This window comes from Ylistrum balloti, unplaced genomic scaffold (assembly GCF_031769215.1).
Source record: "Ylistrum balloti isolate Yb309-2 unplaced genomic scaffold, AGI_CSIRO_Ybal_v1 Utg370840, whole genome shotgun sequence".
NCBI lineage: Eukaryota > Metazoa > Mollusca > Bivalvia > Pectinida > Pectinidae > Ylistrum > Ylistrum balloti.
Window position 1 is genome coordinate 345,607 of NW_026782484.1, and position 20,353 is coordinate 365,959.

General features: G+C 35.0%; 2 protein-coding genes across 2 annotated transcripts; both read left to right on the forward strand.

The window, feature by feature from the left end:
- Nucleotides 1-150: 150 nt before the first annotated feature.
- Nucleotides 151-7,627, forward strand: LOC132558935 (zinc transporter ZIP9-A-like). Its single transcript, XM_060223553.1, has 7 exons — nucleotides 151-246; nucleotides 2,572-2,662; nucleotides 4,794-4,991; nucleotides 5,448-5,534; nucleotides 6,395-6,480; nucleotides 6,919-7,059; nucleotides 7,381-7,627. Exons 1-7 carry the CDS (start codon nucleotides 151-153, stop codon nucleotides 7,624-7,626), a joined length of 945 nt encoding a protein of 314 aa, XP_060079536.1. The 3' UTR covers nucleotide 7,627.
- Nucleotides 7,628-19,405: 11,778 nt separating this feature from the next.
- LOC132558981 (neuropeptide-like protein 31) lies at nucleotides 19,406-19,934 on the forward strand. The gene is made up of 2 exons (XM_060223607.1): nucleotides 19,406-19,718; nucleotides 19,850-19,934. The coding sequence occupies exons 1-2, from the start codon at nucleotides 19,406-19,408 to the stop codon at nucleotides 19,897-19,899; spliced, it is 363 nt and encodes a 120-aa protein (XP_060079590.1). The 3' UTR covers nucleotides 19,900-19,934.
- The last annotated feature ends 419 nt before the right edge of the window (nucleotides 19,935-20,353 follow it).

The window sequence follows — 20,353 nt, forward strand, 5'->3', positions numbered from 1 at the left end:
ATGGATAATCTGTATCAACGACAAGCTTGAAAATACTACTTACTCAAACATTTTACTAACCTTAACATTTGGGAGCCATGTAGGCAAAAAAACCTTGGAAAGCAGGCAACAAACACTCTTCGACGTTAGGACACTTGCTTAAATCCGACAATGGACGACGTATTTACTCTCATTTTGCTATCATTTGCCATGCTTGTAGGATGTTATCTTTCTGGTTTGATTCCAATTGTTATAACATTTTCAGAGGTAAGCCAGCTGTGTGGTCGGTGATTGAATGTACAAGTTTTACGTCTTCTATTATGGTCTTTCAACAGGCGAAACTGACTTTGGAAGTGTATGTGATAAATAACTAACATATGGTCAAAAGGTCTGAGATTTTAGGCTGGCTGGAATACATTTAGGCTCTCCCCTCCCTAGTTTGATATAACTTGTACCATTGACAGTGAGTTCCGTGGTATGTGTTCAAATCACTTGCTTAAATATTTATTTTGTTGTAAAATCTGTTAACGGGCTCGGGAAGAAAGTGTGATTGTGGGTTGAGAATACACATAAATATACCCCTTCTCAAGTATAGTGTGAAGAATTATAACTGTCTATCCATCCATGATTTCGTTTGCATGACCAATTTCACCGCATCCATGGTGGGTGCGCTTCTGTCACTTTCATGTCCATACAATCTCTAAAACGAGACTATTTGATAAAAAATGTTGCTATCAAAATCAACAAAATAAATGTGAAGAATGACATTAAATTATGATTTTAGAGACAGAAATTTTCTGTCTCAAATCTGATAGCCTATCCTGTATAGTAACATTATTTTGTTAAAGAGTAAATTGAAAAAAGATATCCCTAGTCTGGTACCAAGAATCTATGATTTTACATGACTGATTGGAAAAAATAGATTTGTAGATGATGTTCTTGTCTTCTTTGACCTTTTGAACTTTACAGACTGATTGGATGAAATTGAACAAGTTAAGTATCAGCATACTATATATATATATGTCTCGGAACAAAAAGTCTTGGTACCAGTTAAGTTAACTAGATCTGATTTGATTTGTAGCTCCATTGATTGTCATCAAAAAAGGACAGATATATCATAGCCTACTGATCCCATGTCTGTAAACTGCAATAAATGTAATCTAAAATTAAACCAATAATTATTATATAGCTTTCTTCTGTATGTCTTCTCTTCTGCCATTAAGCATCCTAAAGGTACACACAGGATAAAAACAACATTTTACATATATACAAATTACTGTGTAGCAGAAAACTTCGATAAGAAGTGATAATGTCCAGAAGATTGTACATTTTCCCTATCACATCAAAATTATTAAACGTTGATAAATAAATATCTATAGATTTATTTGGAGTCATTAAACCAATTAAACAGTTACAGAAACAAAAAGGAGAAATTGTTGTTAGTCAAAGAAAGTTGTCGTTTCACAAGTGTCAAATGTGTGGACTTTTTATATTGGCATTCACTGTTTTCGAACAAAACAGTTCATTGTTGAAATGCTATCTGTCTGTCAGCTGTGTCCCACCTACACCTTCATCTTCATGACACTTTCCTACATAGAGGACAAACCCACTTAAATTTACAAATTAGTGTCAGGAAGAAAGATGTTCATGGATATACAAACACCTATTATTAAATTTGTTAATAATATTTTGTTAGGTCTAGTAAAAATGGCATGATTGCACTAGATTTCAAAATTGTTATCCATTTTTTATCCTGTTCTCTATTTAACTGAATCTTTTATTATCAAATTCTTCATGAGGTGGTCATTTTTACCTATATTTCATACAAATAGGACAAATGGGTACACACAGTGATATTTGAATTCTGTGGATTGTGAAAAAATCTTTGGTAACCACACGTGTAAGTTTTGCCTTAATTCAGTTAGTGGGAAAATTTGACTTCTTATCTAAGGTTTGATAACAAAATAAGCAAGTGAGCAATATATGCTTGATATACGCATACCTCTTGTTTTATGGTGTAACAATGACATAATAGATTTGTGTCAAGGTTTTTCTAGCAATAGATAGGGTAACTACTTGAACTTTATGAAGCTGATGAAAAATTATCAGTAAGTGTCTACAGCAAAGAAACTGCTGAACTCTACATTATAGTTGCAGAATTGAAATATAGCTTGATGTGTTACAAATTATAAGCTTATTTTCCCATCCTAAATGGAATGTATGTAGTATTGTTATTTATTGAAAAATATTGTTTGAACTATGTTAGTTACAAATCACTGAAGCGTGTGAGTGATATAATTATATAATGCCATAATTGTTGTTCAGTGACTAAGGCTGATGAATAATGACTATGCCACTAACTCATAATGACTGTTCCATGTCAATGCTGCTTTGCATATTAATTGGAAATGTACAAATGATATTGGTTATCTGCTGAAACATATTCATGTCTTGATTTTCCTTTTAGAACTGAAGCATTTCATCAGAAATTATATCAGCCCACCACAAAGTTGTAAGTCAAGGAATGAAATATAATCACTAGGACTATAGAGAGAAAAAGCATCCTACATCCTAATCATTGGTATTTTGTAGGAGAAGTTGAAGTTAATCACAGTATTTGGAGCAGGTCTCTTGGTGGGGACCGCGCTTGCTGTCATCATTCCTGAAGGAATCCATGCCATGAGTGAATCAAGCACTGGTAATATATTTTACAAAGAGCCATAGAGTGAAGTATTTTTTCCAATCTAGTGCTGATAATATACACAACACACCAAAAACATTGTGCATACATCATGCTGATATTATGAGTACATCGTCTTCACTCATGTATGATACAGTACCTAGTCCACAACTGTGAGATAGGATTGCGCATTTGGTGAGGTTTGGTTAAAATGGATGATTCATATTATGGATTGAAAATTAAATGGAAAACTTGTATAATCATGGCTAAACAATGACCATAGTTGTATTCATTATTGATAGATGATTATAAAGGTCATAATGAAAATTTTCATGGGGAGTCTATAGTTGCCATTTTGTCCCTCCATCTTTCCATCCCTCCTTTCATGTCCTTAGCATGACTTTCTCAATGGTTAAGCAGGGATGATGAATCTTGGTGAATACATTTGTCATACTATGGCAATGTGCAGTATGCCAAATTCAGAACCTTTAAAACCTCAAACACGGAGATATTCGCCTCTTAAAATTTTGTGTCCAGAGCATAGCTTTGCTTACATTTAAACTAGGATAATGTAACTTGATGTAAACATTGATTAACAAAGACAATGTGCATTGTACAATATTAGGGCAGACAACTCCTTAATGACAGAACTAATACCCTTTGTAAAAATTAAGTGTCTTTAGCATAACTCATCATTAAAATAGGATGATGTAATTTGGAGTATAAAACACTTAATTTGCAGCCTACAGCCCCTTAATTACTGAGTTATTGCCCTTTGTTAAACTTTTTGTGTCCATACTGTAGCTTTGTTTTCATTAATACTGGGAACATGAAACCTTTGTATACATTGGTCATACTAAGAGGATGTCAAGTATACCAAATGCAGTGTCTGAAACCCCTTAATTACATAATTATTACCCTTTCATAAATTTGTTGTGTCCAATAACATTATTTTCGGGGAGCATTTATCATTTTCACTGATTCTCGTGTTAATTTGGCAGTTATCAAAATACAAGGAGACTCTGCATTTATAAGTCTCAACAATTTGATTTCAGAATTCTTCTTCTCAACATCCAGATATGGTAGAATCAAATACTTTTCATGGATGGAAGCATCTTAACGTGCTTTACCAAAATTGTGAATTTCATGGCCCCAGGGTCTCACATTTCTCTGTGGGGAGGAAGTAAATAGATTTTTGAGCATAATTTGTATAATTTCCACCTGAAATATTTCTAACTTGTTTAGAATTATGAGCAAAGGATGGCAGCTAGATGGTATGTATCTGACTGACCCCTAGGGGCTGAAGGCTGGGGCCAAAGGGGGTAAAATTAACTGTAGATTTTAAAAAAATCTTCTTCGCAAGACACAGGTATGGTAGAAGCAAATGTTCTTCATGTATTGAAGCATCTTAAGATTCTTTTAATTACTAAAATGGGTCTCATATTTTTTTCTTGGAGTGGAGGTTGACTTCACGATGATTTTTATAGAGAAATTGCATTTTTTAGCATCATTTTGTTTATTTCCCACTGGAAATGACTTAGCAAGAATTATTATATAGGATGACAGTTTTGATGGTATGCAGGAATTGACACTGGTTAACTATCATCAGTGTCACAATTGTCACAAATGTCATGACACTTGAAAGCTACTTTACCTTTAACCTTTATAATCAATATTGCTTATCTCAGGAGACCATCAAGGCTGCTAAGCCTCTTGTTGTGATATTACACTGATTCTGTACCCTGGGATATATTTCGTCCCAGATTATTTTCGCCATTTTACGATTATACATGAATTCCCCTCATGTTCCCTTAACCCTCTGAGGATGATATATTAGGGTTACAGTATATAAGTGCAACAAATTTTTGTACTCATCTTAAATTCACCCTCCCTGTTATTGGATGAAAAGGGCGGAAAATAAATGGGGCAGAAATTGCTGGGTATACAGTATATGATATGTCCTGATCATGAAATGTATATTGTCAATCCATTTTTTATAAATGATCATTAGTCAATCATCAATTGCTTCGCTAGAATTTGTGATTTAGTGCCATAAATGTCCTGTATAGCTTCCCTATAAAACTTCCTCTCACTCATCAAAGTAATTGTTGTGTTGTGTTATTTGTCTTTACAGATACCCAGAGTCATGACACAGTACACAGCGACTTACCAAACAAAGACCAAGGTTTGAACACCGTGGATGGCCACACCCACACCCACACCCATAGTGTCTCTGACAACCACACCATCATTGGGGTGACACTAGTGGCAGGATTCATCTTCATGCTTCTTGTTGACCAGATTGGAGGTGGACATGCACATGGGTCTACAGGTGCGTACATGGTTATGGATTTGAGAAATTAGGTAGACATAAAGAAAAAGATATATATGAAAGTTGACAACAAGAAGCAGGAGTAAGAAAAAACGAAAGTGATCAGCTGTTTAATTTACCTTTGCTTTAAAATTTGCCTGGGCACAGAAGTGAGTGAACTGGTGGCCCTCTTTGTACTAAGAGACAAAACCAGTTGCAGAAATATCCATTAGTATTAATGACAATATCTTCCAATGTTACTATATGTACCTACCTGAGTGATGAACTATGAGGATTCTCGATTTTCTGTGTGTATACACCAGGTTTTACATTTTGCATCAGTTCTCCTTTTTCTGTGTATATATACCAGGTATTAAAACTCGTTTTGGTTTTCCATTTGGACAGTCTCTGTTATGATTTTGTACTTGAAGTTTAGTTTGTTTAGTTTGTAAATTGCCTGTTAATTACTATTTTCAGATGCTGAATCAAATGGAGCTGGATCAACCATCCAACAAAATCGACACAAAATCACAGCCACACTGGGTTTGGTAGTACATGCTGCTGGTAAGCCCCTTGTTAATTCAGCTGTAAACATAGTGACAGTAAGCACATTCTTTTTCTGACATTTATCTACAATGATGTGACAGAGAATCTCACCGTCTCTCCTTACTGGATAGGACAAAGATAAACCTGTACATTACCTGCGATGCTAGAAGTAACTTGAATACCAGAAGGTTAAGAGGTGTGCAGATTTAGTGGTAAATGTTGGTAAACTAAGTAAATGTTAATTTTAGGTCTCCAGAGAAACTCTTATTTACCATTGTTATTTTAGGTTACATGAATGACTGTAGGTTACCATACTTACTATATGTAGATCTATATAGTTATCACAGGTTACCATAGATATTACAGTTTACATAATTACTGTAGATAATCAGAAGGTTATCATAGTTGTCATAGATTACTATAATATTATGATAGGCTACCATAGTGGCTGTAGGTTACCTGAATTACTGTAGGTTACCATAGTTACTGTAGATTACTGTAGCTGGTATAATCATCTTAATTATTTCAAATTGCCAACGTTTATTATGAGTCACATGAATTACTGTTCAGTAGGTTACCAAATCTAGTTTAGGTTACTTGATGAAGTCAAGTCTACTGAATTGATTTCATTCACATGAATATCTTTTGTTACTGTAGGTCATCAGAGTTAAGTTAGCTCTCCTGATTTAGTTTATGTCGTGTGGGTTGATAAGGTCTCCTGAGCTATTGTAGACCAACCAAATTAATTAAGGCCATGTCCTATATGAACCTCAACCATTGACATAATATAATTTCAGCATTTTGAATTGTGCTTCAATTTGGATTTGAAGTCATGTGTTTCTTACTGATAAGTACATACATCATTGTTGTAATTGTAGCTGATGGTGTTGCTATGGGAGCAGCAATTATGATGCAGCGATCACACTTAACTCTAATCGTGTTTATAGCTATCATGTTACATAAGGTAAGTGTGTATAGCTTCCTGTTGTAGACTCTATATATATGTGTATAGGTATGGTGCTGATGTTGATCTGTTTTAAATGACAGTAACCATGTAACTGATACCTATAATTAGTAATTGGTCGTATATATCATCAAACATAAGTACCTGTGTTTTCTTATAATTGTTAATTAGTAACTGTGTAATTATAGCGGTTTCTTATGAACCTGTTATTTTTCAATTGTGGTGTTACATAATGGTTTTTCAGGCATCCATTAATTAGAACTCTATTATAACATGTTTTTCAGGCACCTGTTAATTAGGAATTCTATCATAACATGTTTTATAGACACCTGTTAATTAGGAACTCTGTGGTGACATATTTTCAGAAACCCTAAAGAAAAATAAACATATTTTGCAGATACCATTCAATTAGGAACCCTATGATAACTTGTTTTGCAGGCACCTGCTGCTTTTGGTTTGGTTACCTTCTTATTACACGATGGTTTTGATCGACCCAGGATACGAAGACATTTGTTAATATTTTCAGCGTCTGCTCCAATAGCCTGTATTTTTACTTATATAGGATTATCTCTTAGCCAGGTAAGATAGAATTATCTGACTATTCAACCATTAAAAGTTAAGCTGTCTGTCACTCAAGATTCTACAATTATCTAAACAATCACTCTCCATACAATAGACCTTGATTGGAGGAAATGTTACCTAGAATTATCTAAACATGTAACCCTCATATAGTCCTAGCTGTTCACTATAAAAGATGCATTGATATCAACCAAATTAATTTGTATTTAAATTGCAGGTTGATTTTTTATATTTTTTTACAAAGTATTTGTACAATCTGATGACTTTAGGTGTTAGAGTCCTTTCGTCACTGTTAATGTTTCATTTTGTTTCTGTTTGTAGGGAAGTTTAGGAAAACTTCATGACTTTCAAACCACAGGCATTGCCATGTTATTTAGTGCTGGGACATTTTTGTATGTGGCAACAGTACATGTTCTTCCAGAAGTGACCACTCGTCATACAAAACAGACCAATTCTGACAACACAGTGATCATTCATGAACAGAAGGGATTCCGGCCGATTGACCTAGTGGCCATAGTGACTGGTTCTGTAATACCGGTATTGTTATCATTTGGCCATAAACATTAAAGCATCACTACCAGCACCCTCAAATTATTTTTGTGGTCCTGTTTTAACATGCTAAATGCTCCATTTGAAAGCCTGGTGATATTGTTACTAAGCTCTTCACTTCACATTTGAAGTGGTGAGTTTAAGAGAAGCACTAAGGGAATGAAGTTCAATATATATATTGGTTGATGTGTAGAATGTGGTCTGGAATGTCTAGAAAAAAGGAAAGTTTAGTCTACTAACAGGTGACATCAGGTAGTTTCTGAAAATATTTTGCACCTAAGGAAACTTAAAACAGTCAATGATGCAATAGCTTTTCAACGACATCAGCTGTGGTCATTTTTATTGTTGATACTTTAAAGGTGTGTCAGAAATATTTACATATGGATCTAAAATAATAACAGCTTGGATAGAATGTTGATATGTACACTCCTTTAAAATTGCAATATCACTATTTTTAGTTGCCAAATGATATACTTTTTTGTGACAACAATTTGGATTATTTTAGGAAGTTGTTAGTTATTTAGAATGAGGTGGAGTAAAATAGAGGACCAATGTGTGAATGTCTGTCTTATAATTAGGAGGTAATGGTGCAGAATTACTATTTGTAAAGAATTTTAAATGTCTAGTCTTACATTTCTCTTGATTCATTAGATTTCAATGCTGAGAAAACCTTTTGTTTCAACAGGAATGGTTTATAATGAATTTTGAATTACATTAAAAGCTTGTCACTGCTCATTTAATGAAACAGACAAACTTTCAATTTTCCCTCATATAGAGGCATTGCTCTCAGACGTCCTGTTTTTTAACTGTATTGACCAATGGAGTGGCCAGCTTGAATAGGATAATACTTTCCTGGAACCAGTGATTTATTTAAACAGTATAGACGTGTATCAAAAACAAAGGTTACATTCACAAAACAAGGAGTGTGCCAAAATGTGGGAGAGTAGTGACAAATCATTATGGGATTCAAATGCTAAATAATGTGTCTAATTTTGCACATTATTTTGTGGGTTTGTCAAGGTCGAGTATATAAGGATTTCCTTCATAAGTTTTATAATTAGGCATTTTTTGTAACTCAGTGGAATATAGTTTTCATTTAGGGAAAAATTTTCATTGGTATTTTGTTTTGTTCTATCTGAAAATCAATGTTTTCTTCAGTGACAATCATATTTAAGAAGGAATGTGAGAAGTTAATCTTTTTAAATTTACCCTTTATCTAGACAGGTTACAAATTTAATAAAATGAGGTGAAATAAGACAACCGTATGTATATCAAGAGGACTTTGAACAGATTTGGACTTATTCACAAAGGTTATGTTGCAAAAACTTGACCAAATCAAAGACAAGGAATGTAAAAACCATCATGCTTAAACAATGACTACCCTTGGTTGAGATTGCATAGAGGTGATAGATTCTGTCTACATTACACAGTGGTGACAGATTCTGTCTATATTACACCAGAGGTGACAGATTCTGTCTACATTACACAGAGGTGACAGATTCTGTCTACATTATACAGAGGTGACAGACTGTCTACATTATACAGAGGTGATAGATTCTGTCTACATTACACAGAGGTGACAGATTCTGTCTACATTATACAGAGGTGACAGATTCTGTCTACATTAAACTGAGAGTGATAGATTCTGTCTACATTACATACAGACGATATATTCTGTCTACATTACACAGAGAGTGATAGATTCTGTCTACATTACACAGAGGTGACAGATTCTGTCTACATTACACAGAGATGACACTGTCTACATTACACAGAGAGTGATAGATTCTGTCTACATTACATACAGACGATATATTCTGTCTACATTACACAGAGAGTGATAGATTCTGTCTACATTACATACAGACGATATATTCTGTCTACATTACACAGAGAGTGATAGATTCTGTCTACATTACACAGAGAGTGATAGATTCTGTCTACATTACATACAGACGATATATTCTGTCTACATTACACAGAAAGTGATAGATTCTGTCTACATTACACAGAGGTGACAGATTCTGTCTACATTTTGCAGAGGTGGTAGATTATGGTGTTTTACCCATGCCAGGTTTAAGCTAGTATTCCTGTTGTGATTAAGGTTGAGATGAGTTCCTAGTCATAAAAGTTTTATGAAGTCATGTCTACAGTATATTTATAATTTATCAATGATTCAATACATTTATCATAGAGCCAGTAGGGTACAAGGCTCTGATTCTCCCACCTGTGAACATAGATGAGGGATATCTTACTTTAAATGCTTATGGGGGCATACTTAGCAAAGCTGACATTTAAAGATTCTGTCATTTAGGTAGAAATCCCCTTCCATTTTATTATTATGGTGGTTTGGGTCACAATGAAAATACACAAATAAAGGTTTTAAAGGGGTTATAAAATCATAATTGATTTTACCAGTATGCTTGAATTTATTTGATGTAAATTTGAAAACCACCATCCAGAGTATCCTTTGTTATATACATGTAAATATCTTCATTTCTTTTTTGCATTAAACTTCTAATTACTTCTTTATTTCTTCTAATTAATTCTTATATTCTATACTTCGTGGTTTTATTAAGCTATCTCCTGGACTAGAGCACCTTTGTCTTATTTATAAAAAACTTTTAAGACATCAAAAGGCATTTTACTAGTGCTCTTGCAGACAATGACTGATTACATTCATGTAGTTCGGCATTTATTGTTGATGTGACTGCTGTACATGTTATCCAGTGAATCCCTTTTAACTGAATATTGGTGTTACTTAAACATGAAGCCCAGACAAAAATACTCATTGGATATCAAACACAAGCCAGATATTTTAGTGGTAGTCTGACACTGACAGTTAAGGTCAGTGATGTCAGAAGTTTGATGGGCATTCATAATATAAGATATTTATTGGTGATACACCAAACCATATGTTTATGTGTGGTGTGGTTTGGTGACTTTTTTTTGGTTTGGGATTGGTATTATGTTCTTGTATTTAGTTTTATTTAACATATTTTAGAAATGTAGATATAAAGTCTTTATTTTACAATGATTGTCCTCTCACGGGAAAGAAATATATCAAAAATATATATAATGATATGTAAATTACATCTTATTCTTCAAAATACATTACAAGTAGTGTACTACTGCAATCTCATTAAGAGTGTCATCACTGTTTTTCAATTTTACCACATAACTATTATTTGGATGTTTTCTCTCTGTTTCCTACAATCATAAACAAATTCTTTCTGAAGCTTTGCTAGTGTTATGGGATGAAGAAAGGAACAGGGAGTTCCGATTTTTCTCTACTGTATTGAGTATAGGGCAAAAAAAGCCACGTTGATCATTCTATTGAGTTTGTAAGACTTCTTTAAGTATTTTAGTGATTTGGAAGAAAATTATTTAACTTTCAAATAAAAATTTGTATCTATAGTCCATATATCATAATACTAAAACAGATTTCTCTCCCTTAATTGGTGATAATAGTAGAATAGGCTTATTTCTCTTTCCATGTGATTGATACTATTTACCATTTCCTTTTAGTTTTTTAATTTAATTTTTTGTCCAGAAATCTTTGAGATGTCTGTTACAGACTTTTGTTTGCATCAATGGTAGATTTATCTCCCCTTACTTCTAAGTATGGATGTCAGGTTAAAGATATCTGTGTGAACATCCTTTCTCCAACTTGTTATATTCCTCTGTGGTTACCAACATTCCTAATTCAGGAAAAAGTTGAAAACAAACATCCCTTATGAAAGTACCCCTGGAAAAAGAACTACATTTGATTATCAACACCATCATACTTGGACACATTGTCTGTATATACATTTTGGTTGGACTTTGAATTTGGATTCATTTTACTGCTACACAGTCCCACAGTCATTAATGTTCACTAACAGGCATGCCAATTGTAACCCATATTATTTCACCTTACTGGCTGCATCAAGAGTTCAGTTATACATCACAGATAACTACAAGTCCCATTGTCATCAAACCTAATATACATCTTCTTCATACCGTCACGTCACAGATCCCTGTGACCTTGTTATCCACCTTGCTGATTTGGTTAGACATTGTGTTTAGCTAGTTCACAGTAGGATCAGGATGTTTGGGAGTTTTAAAAACATTTTCTTTGATATCAAATGCATTCCAAAAGTTCTCTGATTTGCCAGTGTAATGATGTGGCTGTGAAGTTGATATTAGTTTTGATATGTTCTCCTTTCGTGCTGTCTCAATCTATATTATTTTATTTCTCTTTCTATCAAAAGTGGTAATGGTATTATAATATAAATCATTTTTTTTGGTGCTCATTGTTTTTCTGGCAATATAACTGGTGAGGTTGTATACAGGTTAGGCCAGGAGTGATGTCCCAAGTATTCCATAGTCTGTGTTAGTCTGGCATACACATAAGTGCTTTGAGCTAGGCAATTACAATGATACGATAAAAATGTTTTTGCTGACATTATTTATAGATTTTAAGTTCATTTATTATGGGCGTGAGAATATCATATTAGGAAATATTTTAAAGCATAACAAAGCTAATATCTTGTAGGAGTATGTGACCTGCCAAAAAAAAACTTTAAACTTAAAAGTTACTAGAGAGTTTTACATTTTTACAACTGTAGTTTAAAAAACACTATTGTGAAAAAATTATGCATATTTATTACTCTCTGTTTCAAATTATTTCTCAAAAAGTACTATATTTGTTGAAGTATAATGCTCTTTGTTTGTAAATTTGATTTTTGATGATTGCTGTTTTTTCTTTCTGATGCTCTTGTTAATGCTGATAAGCTGTTGTCAGTCTATCATGATAAATCATGTCTATTTAGCTATAACCATCCCTGAAGGGTGGCTTACATTTACTGTTTAATGTTAATTTGACTATTTATGTATTTATTACAATGTAGTAGGAGCTTAGAGATTAACCTCTCAAACATTTGTTATTATAAAACAAGTTGGATTAGTTGATATGTAGGATTTCTCTTTATTGTATAAAACCTCTATCTAACACCTGTTAGAGAGAACACCTATATATAGTCAGGAAAGCAGTCCATGTTCCATGTTAGAGAGACATCTATGTTTTGTATAACAGGACAGTAGGCCACGCTCCCTGTTAGAGAGACCATCTATGTTTTATATAGCCAGGACAGTAGGCCATGCTCCCTGTGAGAGAGACATCTATGTTTGATATAGCCAGGACAGTAGGCCATGCTCCCTGTTAGAGAGACCATCAATGTTTGATATAGCCAGGACAGTGGGCCATGCTCCCTGTCAGAGAGACCATCAATGTTTGATATAGACAGGACAGTAGGCCATGCTCCCTGTCAGAGAGACCATCAATGTTTGATATAGCCAGGACAGTAGGCCATGCTCCCTGTTAGAGTGACATCTATGTTTGATATAGCCAGGACAGTAGGCCGTGCTCCCTGTGAGAGAGACATCTATGTTTGATATAGCCAGGACAGTAGGCCACGCTCCCTGTTAGAGAGACCATCTATGTTTTATATAGCCAGGACAGAAGGCCGTGCTTCCTGTTAGAGACCATCTATGTTTGATATAGCCAGGACAGAAGGCCATGCTCCCTGTTAGAGAGACCATCTATATTTAATATAGCCAGGACAGAAGGCCACGTTCCCTGTTAGAGAGACATCTATGTTTGATATAGCCAGGACAGTAGGCTATGCTCCCTGTTAGAGTGACATCTATGTTTGATATAGCCAGGACAGTAGGCCGTGCTCCCTGTGAGAGAGACATCTATGTTTGATATAGCCAGGACAGTAGGCCATGCTCCCTGTTAGAGAGACATCTGTGTTTTGTATAACAGGACAGTAGGCCATGCTCCCTGTTAGAGAGACATCTATGTTTGATATAGCCAGGACAGTAGGCCATGCTCCTTGTTAGAGAGACCGTCAATGTTTGATATAGCCAGGACAGAAGGCCACGCTCCCTGTTAGAGAGACCATCTATATTTAATATAGCCAGGACAGTAGGCCATGCTCCTTGTTAGAGAGACCATCTGTTTGCTATAGCCAGGACAGAAGGCCGTGCTCCCTGTTAGAGACATCTATGTTTGATATAGCCAGGACAGTAGGCCATGCTCCCTGTTAGAGAGACATCTATGTTTGATATAGCCAGGACAGTAGGCCATGCTTCCTGTTAGAGAGACCATTTATGTTTGATATAGCCAGGACAGTAGGCCATGCTCCCTGTTAGAGAGACATCTATGTTTGATATAACCAGGACAGTAGGCCATGCTCCCTGTTAGAGAGACATCTATGTTTGATATAGCCAGGACAGTAAGTAGGCCATGCTCCCTGTTAGAGAGACATCTGTGTTTTGTATAACAGGACAGTAGGCCAGGCTCCCTGTTAGAGAGACCATCTATATTTAATATAGCCAGGACAGTAGGCCATGCTCCTTGTTAGAGAGACCATCTATGTTTGCTATAGCCAGGACAGAAGGCCGTGCTCCCTGTTAGAGACATCTATGTTTGATATAGCCAGGACAGTAGGCCATGCTCCCTGTTAGAGAGACATCTATGTTTGATATAGCCAGGACAGAAGGCCATGCTTCCTGTTAGAGAGACATCTGTGTTTTGTATAACAGGACAGTAGGCCATGCTCCCTGTGAGAGAGACATCTATGTTTGATATAACCAGGACAGTAGGCCATGCTTCCTGTTAGAGAGACCATTTATGTTTGATATAGCCAGGACAGTAGGCCATGCTCCCTGTTAGAGAGACATCTGTTTGATATAGCCAGGACAGAAGGCCATGCTCCTTGTTAGAGAGACGTCTATGTTGACAGTTGGCTGTGCTAATGAACACCTGAGCTGGTCTCCAAATACATGATTGACAGTTGTATATATATTAAATGATGACCCATGATTAAATAGATAAATTAATGGAGTGTGGAGGCGATGAAAACTTTTGATTTGTGATGTATAATATGTACCTATTTGTTACTTCCCTTTATAAGGAAGTAGAGTTCCACATTGTAATCAGGACCTTGCACTAATGTAAGATAATGTGCACAGTAGTTGACTGAAAAGAATCTTTTCGTATCTAACAAAGGATACATTCAAAAGTTGTGCTGCAGCTAATACTAACTTTGACAAGGGTAGACTTTAAATAGGGATTCCTGTTTTAGGTATTAAGTTAAATGAGTATGTTTGTGTGCGAGTAGTGTCTATATGATTAAGTAGAGAATGAAGATATGGATGTTTGAGAGCTGGAAACATTGCATTATAATTACAAGGGGTGAGGTAAACATATTCAGAGTGCACAGTTTATCAGGTAAATCAGAGAATTTAATTATGTGTGTTGCTGAAGGTGAGGAAGTGATATCATCTGGACCTTGGGTCTCAGTGTAGTAAGATGTGATAATGATGTAAGATTGATATGTATTTAAAGTGATGTTCGTTATTGTAATTCAGACTGATTCATTTTCACTTGTGCTAAGAAATGATAACATTAATGTTACTTGTTCATTTCCATGTTGTATTGAATGTGTGCCAATGACATTTTATGTTTTGACTGCGGTGATTTGGTCATGGTTGAATGACCTGACTGTTTGGGATATGTGGTAACTTGTAGGCATACAGTTTACAGAGATTATATGGACAGACAATAGTGTTATATTTTCCAGTTTCAGAAACGTTCCTAAATCATGGAAACTCTAAGTAAGTTTTCTCAAAGTTGAGCATCAATTAAAAAAAATCTCATTCAAGAAAGTGTTATTATGATCTGTTTTAAGTTTTTCTATGAAAAATCTGCAACAAGGTAAAATGAATAAAGAAATGGAATGTTGATGAAATTGGGACTGGTTTAACTTGAGAGTTTGACCAAGAGATAATACTAGATTATTTAGTATGTAAAACGTTATTGTCAAAAGAGGGATATCATTTCCAGGAAGGCTTTATCATCAGCAGTCCTGGTCCTGACGGCTATTTTTGATACTACTGTTGTGTAGTTAACTATTTCATTTACAGATTGTGATAATGATAAAATAATATTAAAAAGGAGAATATCAAATTTTGTAGTTGTTTGTTCTATTTCATTCCCTCACTATTTGTGATACCAAAGTACCCACCTTTGTTGGTTGATGCTCCCTACCCATGGCGGTTGGTGTTTCAAGTGCTGCGAAAGGGCCGAATTTTGCAGTCATGGTTGAATCCCCTGACAAGACACTTTACCCTCATTCCTCTGGATGACAAGCGACATGCCTCCATTTTTACTGTTCCTTGAGGTAGTCACTACCTACTACTAAGCGACCCTTTACATAAAGACCTGACTGTCCATGGGGATACAAACCTATCGAGCAATGCTATAGACTAATAAGGTTTGTTCCATTTAACATTAAAACGTTAATTTTTAAAACGATGTAACATATAAAAAATACGGATAGGAAAGCGAGATTGTTACTATCAAGAAATGTTAAGTTTTACATGCGAAAACTATATTTTGTCAGCCGTGCTTCAAAACCGCTCCTAATGCTGATTTTAGAGAAATGTAAACAGCTGATGTAGACTTAATTTCCAGTTCAAGAGAGAATATTTGTGCTAACATTTGAAAATACACATCTGTAATTTAGAGTTGACATGGAAAGGATTTTATTACTTGTTACAAAGAGTATAAGTTTAGTCCTCTTGGACGATAAAGACAATTAAATTAAATAGGACTTTAGTCCTTATGATGGGGATACCAATAGTCCATTGGAAGGTATTGTCACTAATCACAACAAGAAACATATCGTCAACCAGAAATTTTATCGTTATCAAGATCTACTGTAAAATCTTTAATTTTCGTGGGGTTTTTAATATTCGTTCATTTCATCGCTGGTACTCTTAATTTACGAATTCATATATGCAGAATCTGTCAGAATTGGTACAGAATATGTACACTTATTGAGGTATAATTATCCACGAAGTTAAGTGTCCACAAAAAAGTAATATTTTGAAAAACGACGCGAATTGAGCACACGAAAATATATTACCTTATAGTATTTGTCTGCAATGTAGTTCACGGCTATATATCATGAAAACGTGGCTCTCATAGGGAGAGTATACCATTGATAAAATGTGATCCTGAGAATGAATGAAAGTTTTTTTTAAGGTGAGATGCCTTAATCTTACATATTCCCACAGAGTTCTTCGAAATCTGAATTCAACTTCGGAGCATATACTAAGAGGTACCGACACAATTTTGTAACACTGGTTTAACTTGTCGAGTTTCTGATGGATATTACAGAGATTCTTGTTTAAAAGGGTAGGGTGTCGATAGAAACTAGATGAACAAAGAGTTGACAGATTAACAGACTACATCAAACATGGCGAAAAAGAAGCGATTTCCTTGACAAGCAAAGCTAGTTCTATCGTGGACGACCATCAAAACGTTGTCCGTCTAACATTACAGGAAAAAACGTTTTCACACCGGATTGTAAACTATAATTCAGAAAGTATCGTTACATATATTATTGATATAGATAGAAATCACAGAGGAGAAACATCTAATGATTATAATCTCGGGATGAATTGTATATATCTTTATAACGAGCTTACTACAAAAATGTTAATGATGTAAATTGACACTTCAAGAATCGATATAGAAAAACACCACTAAGCAGCTAGATCGATACTGTCAACTTTATGGATTTTCAGTTATCAATTTATTAATATGTCTTTAGTACAATTTGATCGGACCCAGGAGAAAAAAGACCAATCACAGGTTGATACGCTGGTATTGAAGAATACAAAATTACAATATACCGTTACGTGTCCTTGAGATTCGTTTGATGTACATCAATGGATCAAACTAGTATTTTCGTTTTGTTCCTAAGGTGTCGCACGTGGAACATTCAATTTTGCCATGACATGTTCCAGGATTGTACATAGCAAGCCTTAATAACTCCATTCAATACAAATGAAAAGATACAATACCGATGCGTCATTCTACAATTGTTTTGACCTTCAAGGACTCGGTGATGAAGCTCAGGGTTTAACTTAAACCAGTGGTCAATGGAAAATATGATTGTTGCCATTAGCAAACAGGTACATTCAAAGAGAAATAGACACTCAAAAATATCAAACTCCAGCCTGTCTTGAGAACTCTTCAGCTGTCAAACGATTGAAAATGTTTCGAAGTTTGTTTCGTGTCATACATGAAAGTAACTCTAAATTAAGATGTGTTTTCACAAGTCACCTCTTACGAAGACTTCAGAAACAAACATTCCGGTAGGCCCAATTTCCTTAATCTTGAAATTGTAGCCTTGTCTTTTCAATTTAGATTGCTTTCTTTCTGGAAATGAAAAATGAAATAATAATCTGCTTGTAGCCACTAATGTAGTGATATTTAGAAATGTGCACGATTTCATTAACTCTAGCAATAGATGTATTTTAAATCACAATAAGTCTTATTTGTTTTCTTAGTTCGGAGATCAAATCAACTTTCCTGTATGTATTGTAAGCTTAGATTCGTCATCACCTCTTTGTTTGTTAAATGCTGTAAATTTAATTTGTTTTTGGAGAGGTCTTAAATAATGGTGTAATAATTTGTGCCCAATCCTGTTGCTGATGATGGCAATAAAATATCTTGGACTCAACAAATATATCAGGTCTGCGAACTTTGGCCATTCTCTAGTTTATTTTGTAGAAAGATTCAAATAACTAAATTTTGTGTGGGAATATGGAAAAAAAGATATGTTTAAAAAAGCCTCTATACTAGGGAGTGGAAGTTGTAGTTTCTTAAAAGTTCCCCTCCCTATATAACTTGATTGAGGTGTAATACTACACTGTAACACGTTGTATGGAATTCTGTAATCCTCCTATCACCTATTTCTTTGATGCTATGTGATCTTATGTAGGTAAGTAAACACGACAGTATATTAAGTATGTAACCTATGAGACCCGTCAAGCCAGCAACATTCATACGCGTTATTGGAGATATAATATTACGGTAGTCCTACTTACTGAGTTGTAAAGATGTATAAGGTTGTGCTGCTCCGACACTCTACCCGGGTACTATGACACGCCCCCGGCCCTCCGTCACGTTACGTTATGTACGGCACGTGGAAGGGACCGATATACATGTAACAGGAAGTCACGCTACCAGACCTATATAAGGGCCAGCACCACACTTCACCGTCACATCAAGCTGACGTCCAACAGGTAAGGTCATACATTATAATTACTTAGGACAGTAATAATCACTGCAAAATTTCACAACTTTGCTTACTTCAGGTAATATATATCATGAAATTGGTATTGGTTTTCAATCATAGATGATATTCATTTTGATCTAGATATGGAACTCCAGATTCACATGGTAATACATGCAGGTGTACTTGTACTTTGTATCTCTCATACAAAAACTTATTGACTTTTTTTTTATTTATCTAACAAACAAAATGTACATCATTTACAAACTTGTGTAGTGTGGTAGTGAGTAACGTAGAACAAGAAAAATCCTGAAAAGAGTTATTAAGACGGTATCCAGTGTTAAGTTATGTCCTCATCAGAACCTTTCTGTGTATAAGTTGGTATATATTGATATATGTCTGTGATATCTGACATTCCATGTTGTAGACAACACATGTGTCGTTCTATAGTGGTCTGTGAGGTATATTGATAATGGTTATGGTCCATGATGTCAAGTCTTCATTTCTTATCAGAATGTATATTTTGGGGATTTATTTGCTTTTTCTATCTCTATTTCAATCAATCTGATACTATTTCTTAACACAACAACCTCTAAACCTCCTTTATTCAAATTTGTAAAAAAAAAAACATTACATTTATTTTTGTATTTACAGTCATTATGAAGTCATCATCTGCCGCACTAATTGCGATATGCTTCTGTCTCGGTGTGTCATGCGCACTGGGAGCCGGATACGGAACCGGATATAATAGCTATGATAATTATGGAGGCGGATACAGCATGAATTATGGAAGTGGCTACGGAAGTGGTTACGGAAGTGGCTACGGACACTCCAAGGGATACGGAAAGGGATACGTCTCCTCTGAGACTATCATCAGTCAACCTTACGCCCAGCCCTTGGCCCTTCCCCCAGTACCACCAATCACAGATAACGATGGTCTTTTTGGACTCGGCGGAGGAAGTGGACTGCTGTGTAGGTTTCCTAGATATACGCTTTATTTCATTGAAATACATTTGATATAATATTTCTTTAAACTGAAATTCATTTCGTGTTTTATGTTGCTGCTACGATCTGATGTTCTATAATGTATCTTTCATTTACAGTGCTCGGTCTGCCCCTCCTTCTCCTCTTGAGGAACTCCAACTCCGGTTAAACTCATGACTCTCCTTACTATAGAAGCAACTCTGTGATGTAAGTAGGAAGTTTTTTTGACAACTTTTGATAATCGGCAGTGCTCTACTTCAATATAATTATGTATTATATGTTTGCAATCATTGATAATCAATCTTTAATGGTCGTTGACCTTTTCTCGCCGAGTACCAATTCTCGTCAATGCTTACGGAAATTTTATTTATTTGGTTTTATCTATGTTTATTTTTACTGTAAACTATTGATGACGATCACTTTCAGTATAAAATTTCAATTAATGACTCTTGTTACTATCGCCAATGAGTATTCATCTGTTACAGTCTATCACATAATAACAACGACTTCAGAAATGTGACGGTGTTAATTATAATGAACACAATTGACTAGTTTGTGTTTTGACACATATTGAAATATTCTACTTTATATCATATGTCAATTTTATGAAGACGAAAATGTGT

Excerpts from the sequence above, each read along its gene's own strand:
- LOC132558935 (XM_060223553.1), top strand. The coding sequence starts at position 151 with ATGGACGACGTATTTACTCTCATTTTGCTATCATTTGCCATGCTTGTA. Across the intron at positions 247-2,571 it reads TTGTTATAACATTTTCAGAG|GAGAAGTTGAAGTTAATCAC; the intron begins GTAAGCCAGCTG and ends GGTATTTTGTAG. Across the intron at positions 5,535-6,394 it reads TTTGGTAGTACATGCTGCTG|CTGATGGTGTTGCTATGGGA; the intron begins GTAAGCCCCTTG and ends TTGTAATTGTAG.
- LOC132558981 (XM_060223607.1), top strand. The coding sequence starts at position 19,406 with ATGAAGTCATCATCTGCCGCACTAATTGCGATATGCTTCTGTCTCGGT. Across the intron at positions 19,719-19,849 it reads CGGAGGAAGTGGACTGCTGT|TGCTCGGTCTGCCCCTCCTT; the intron begins GTAGGTTTCCTA and ends TTTCATTTACAG.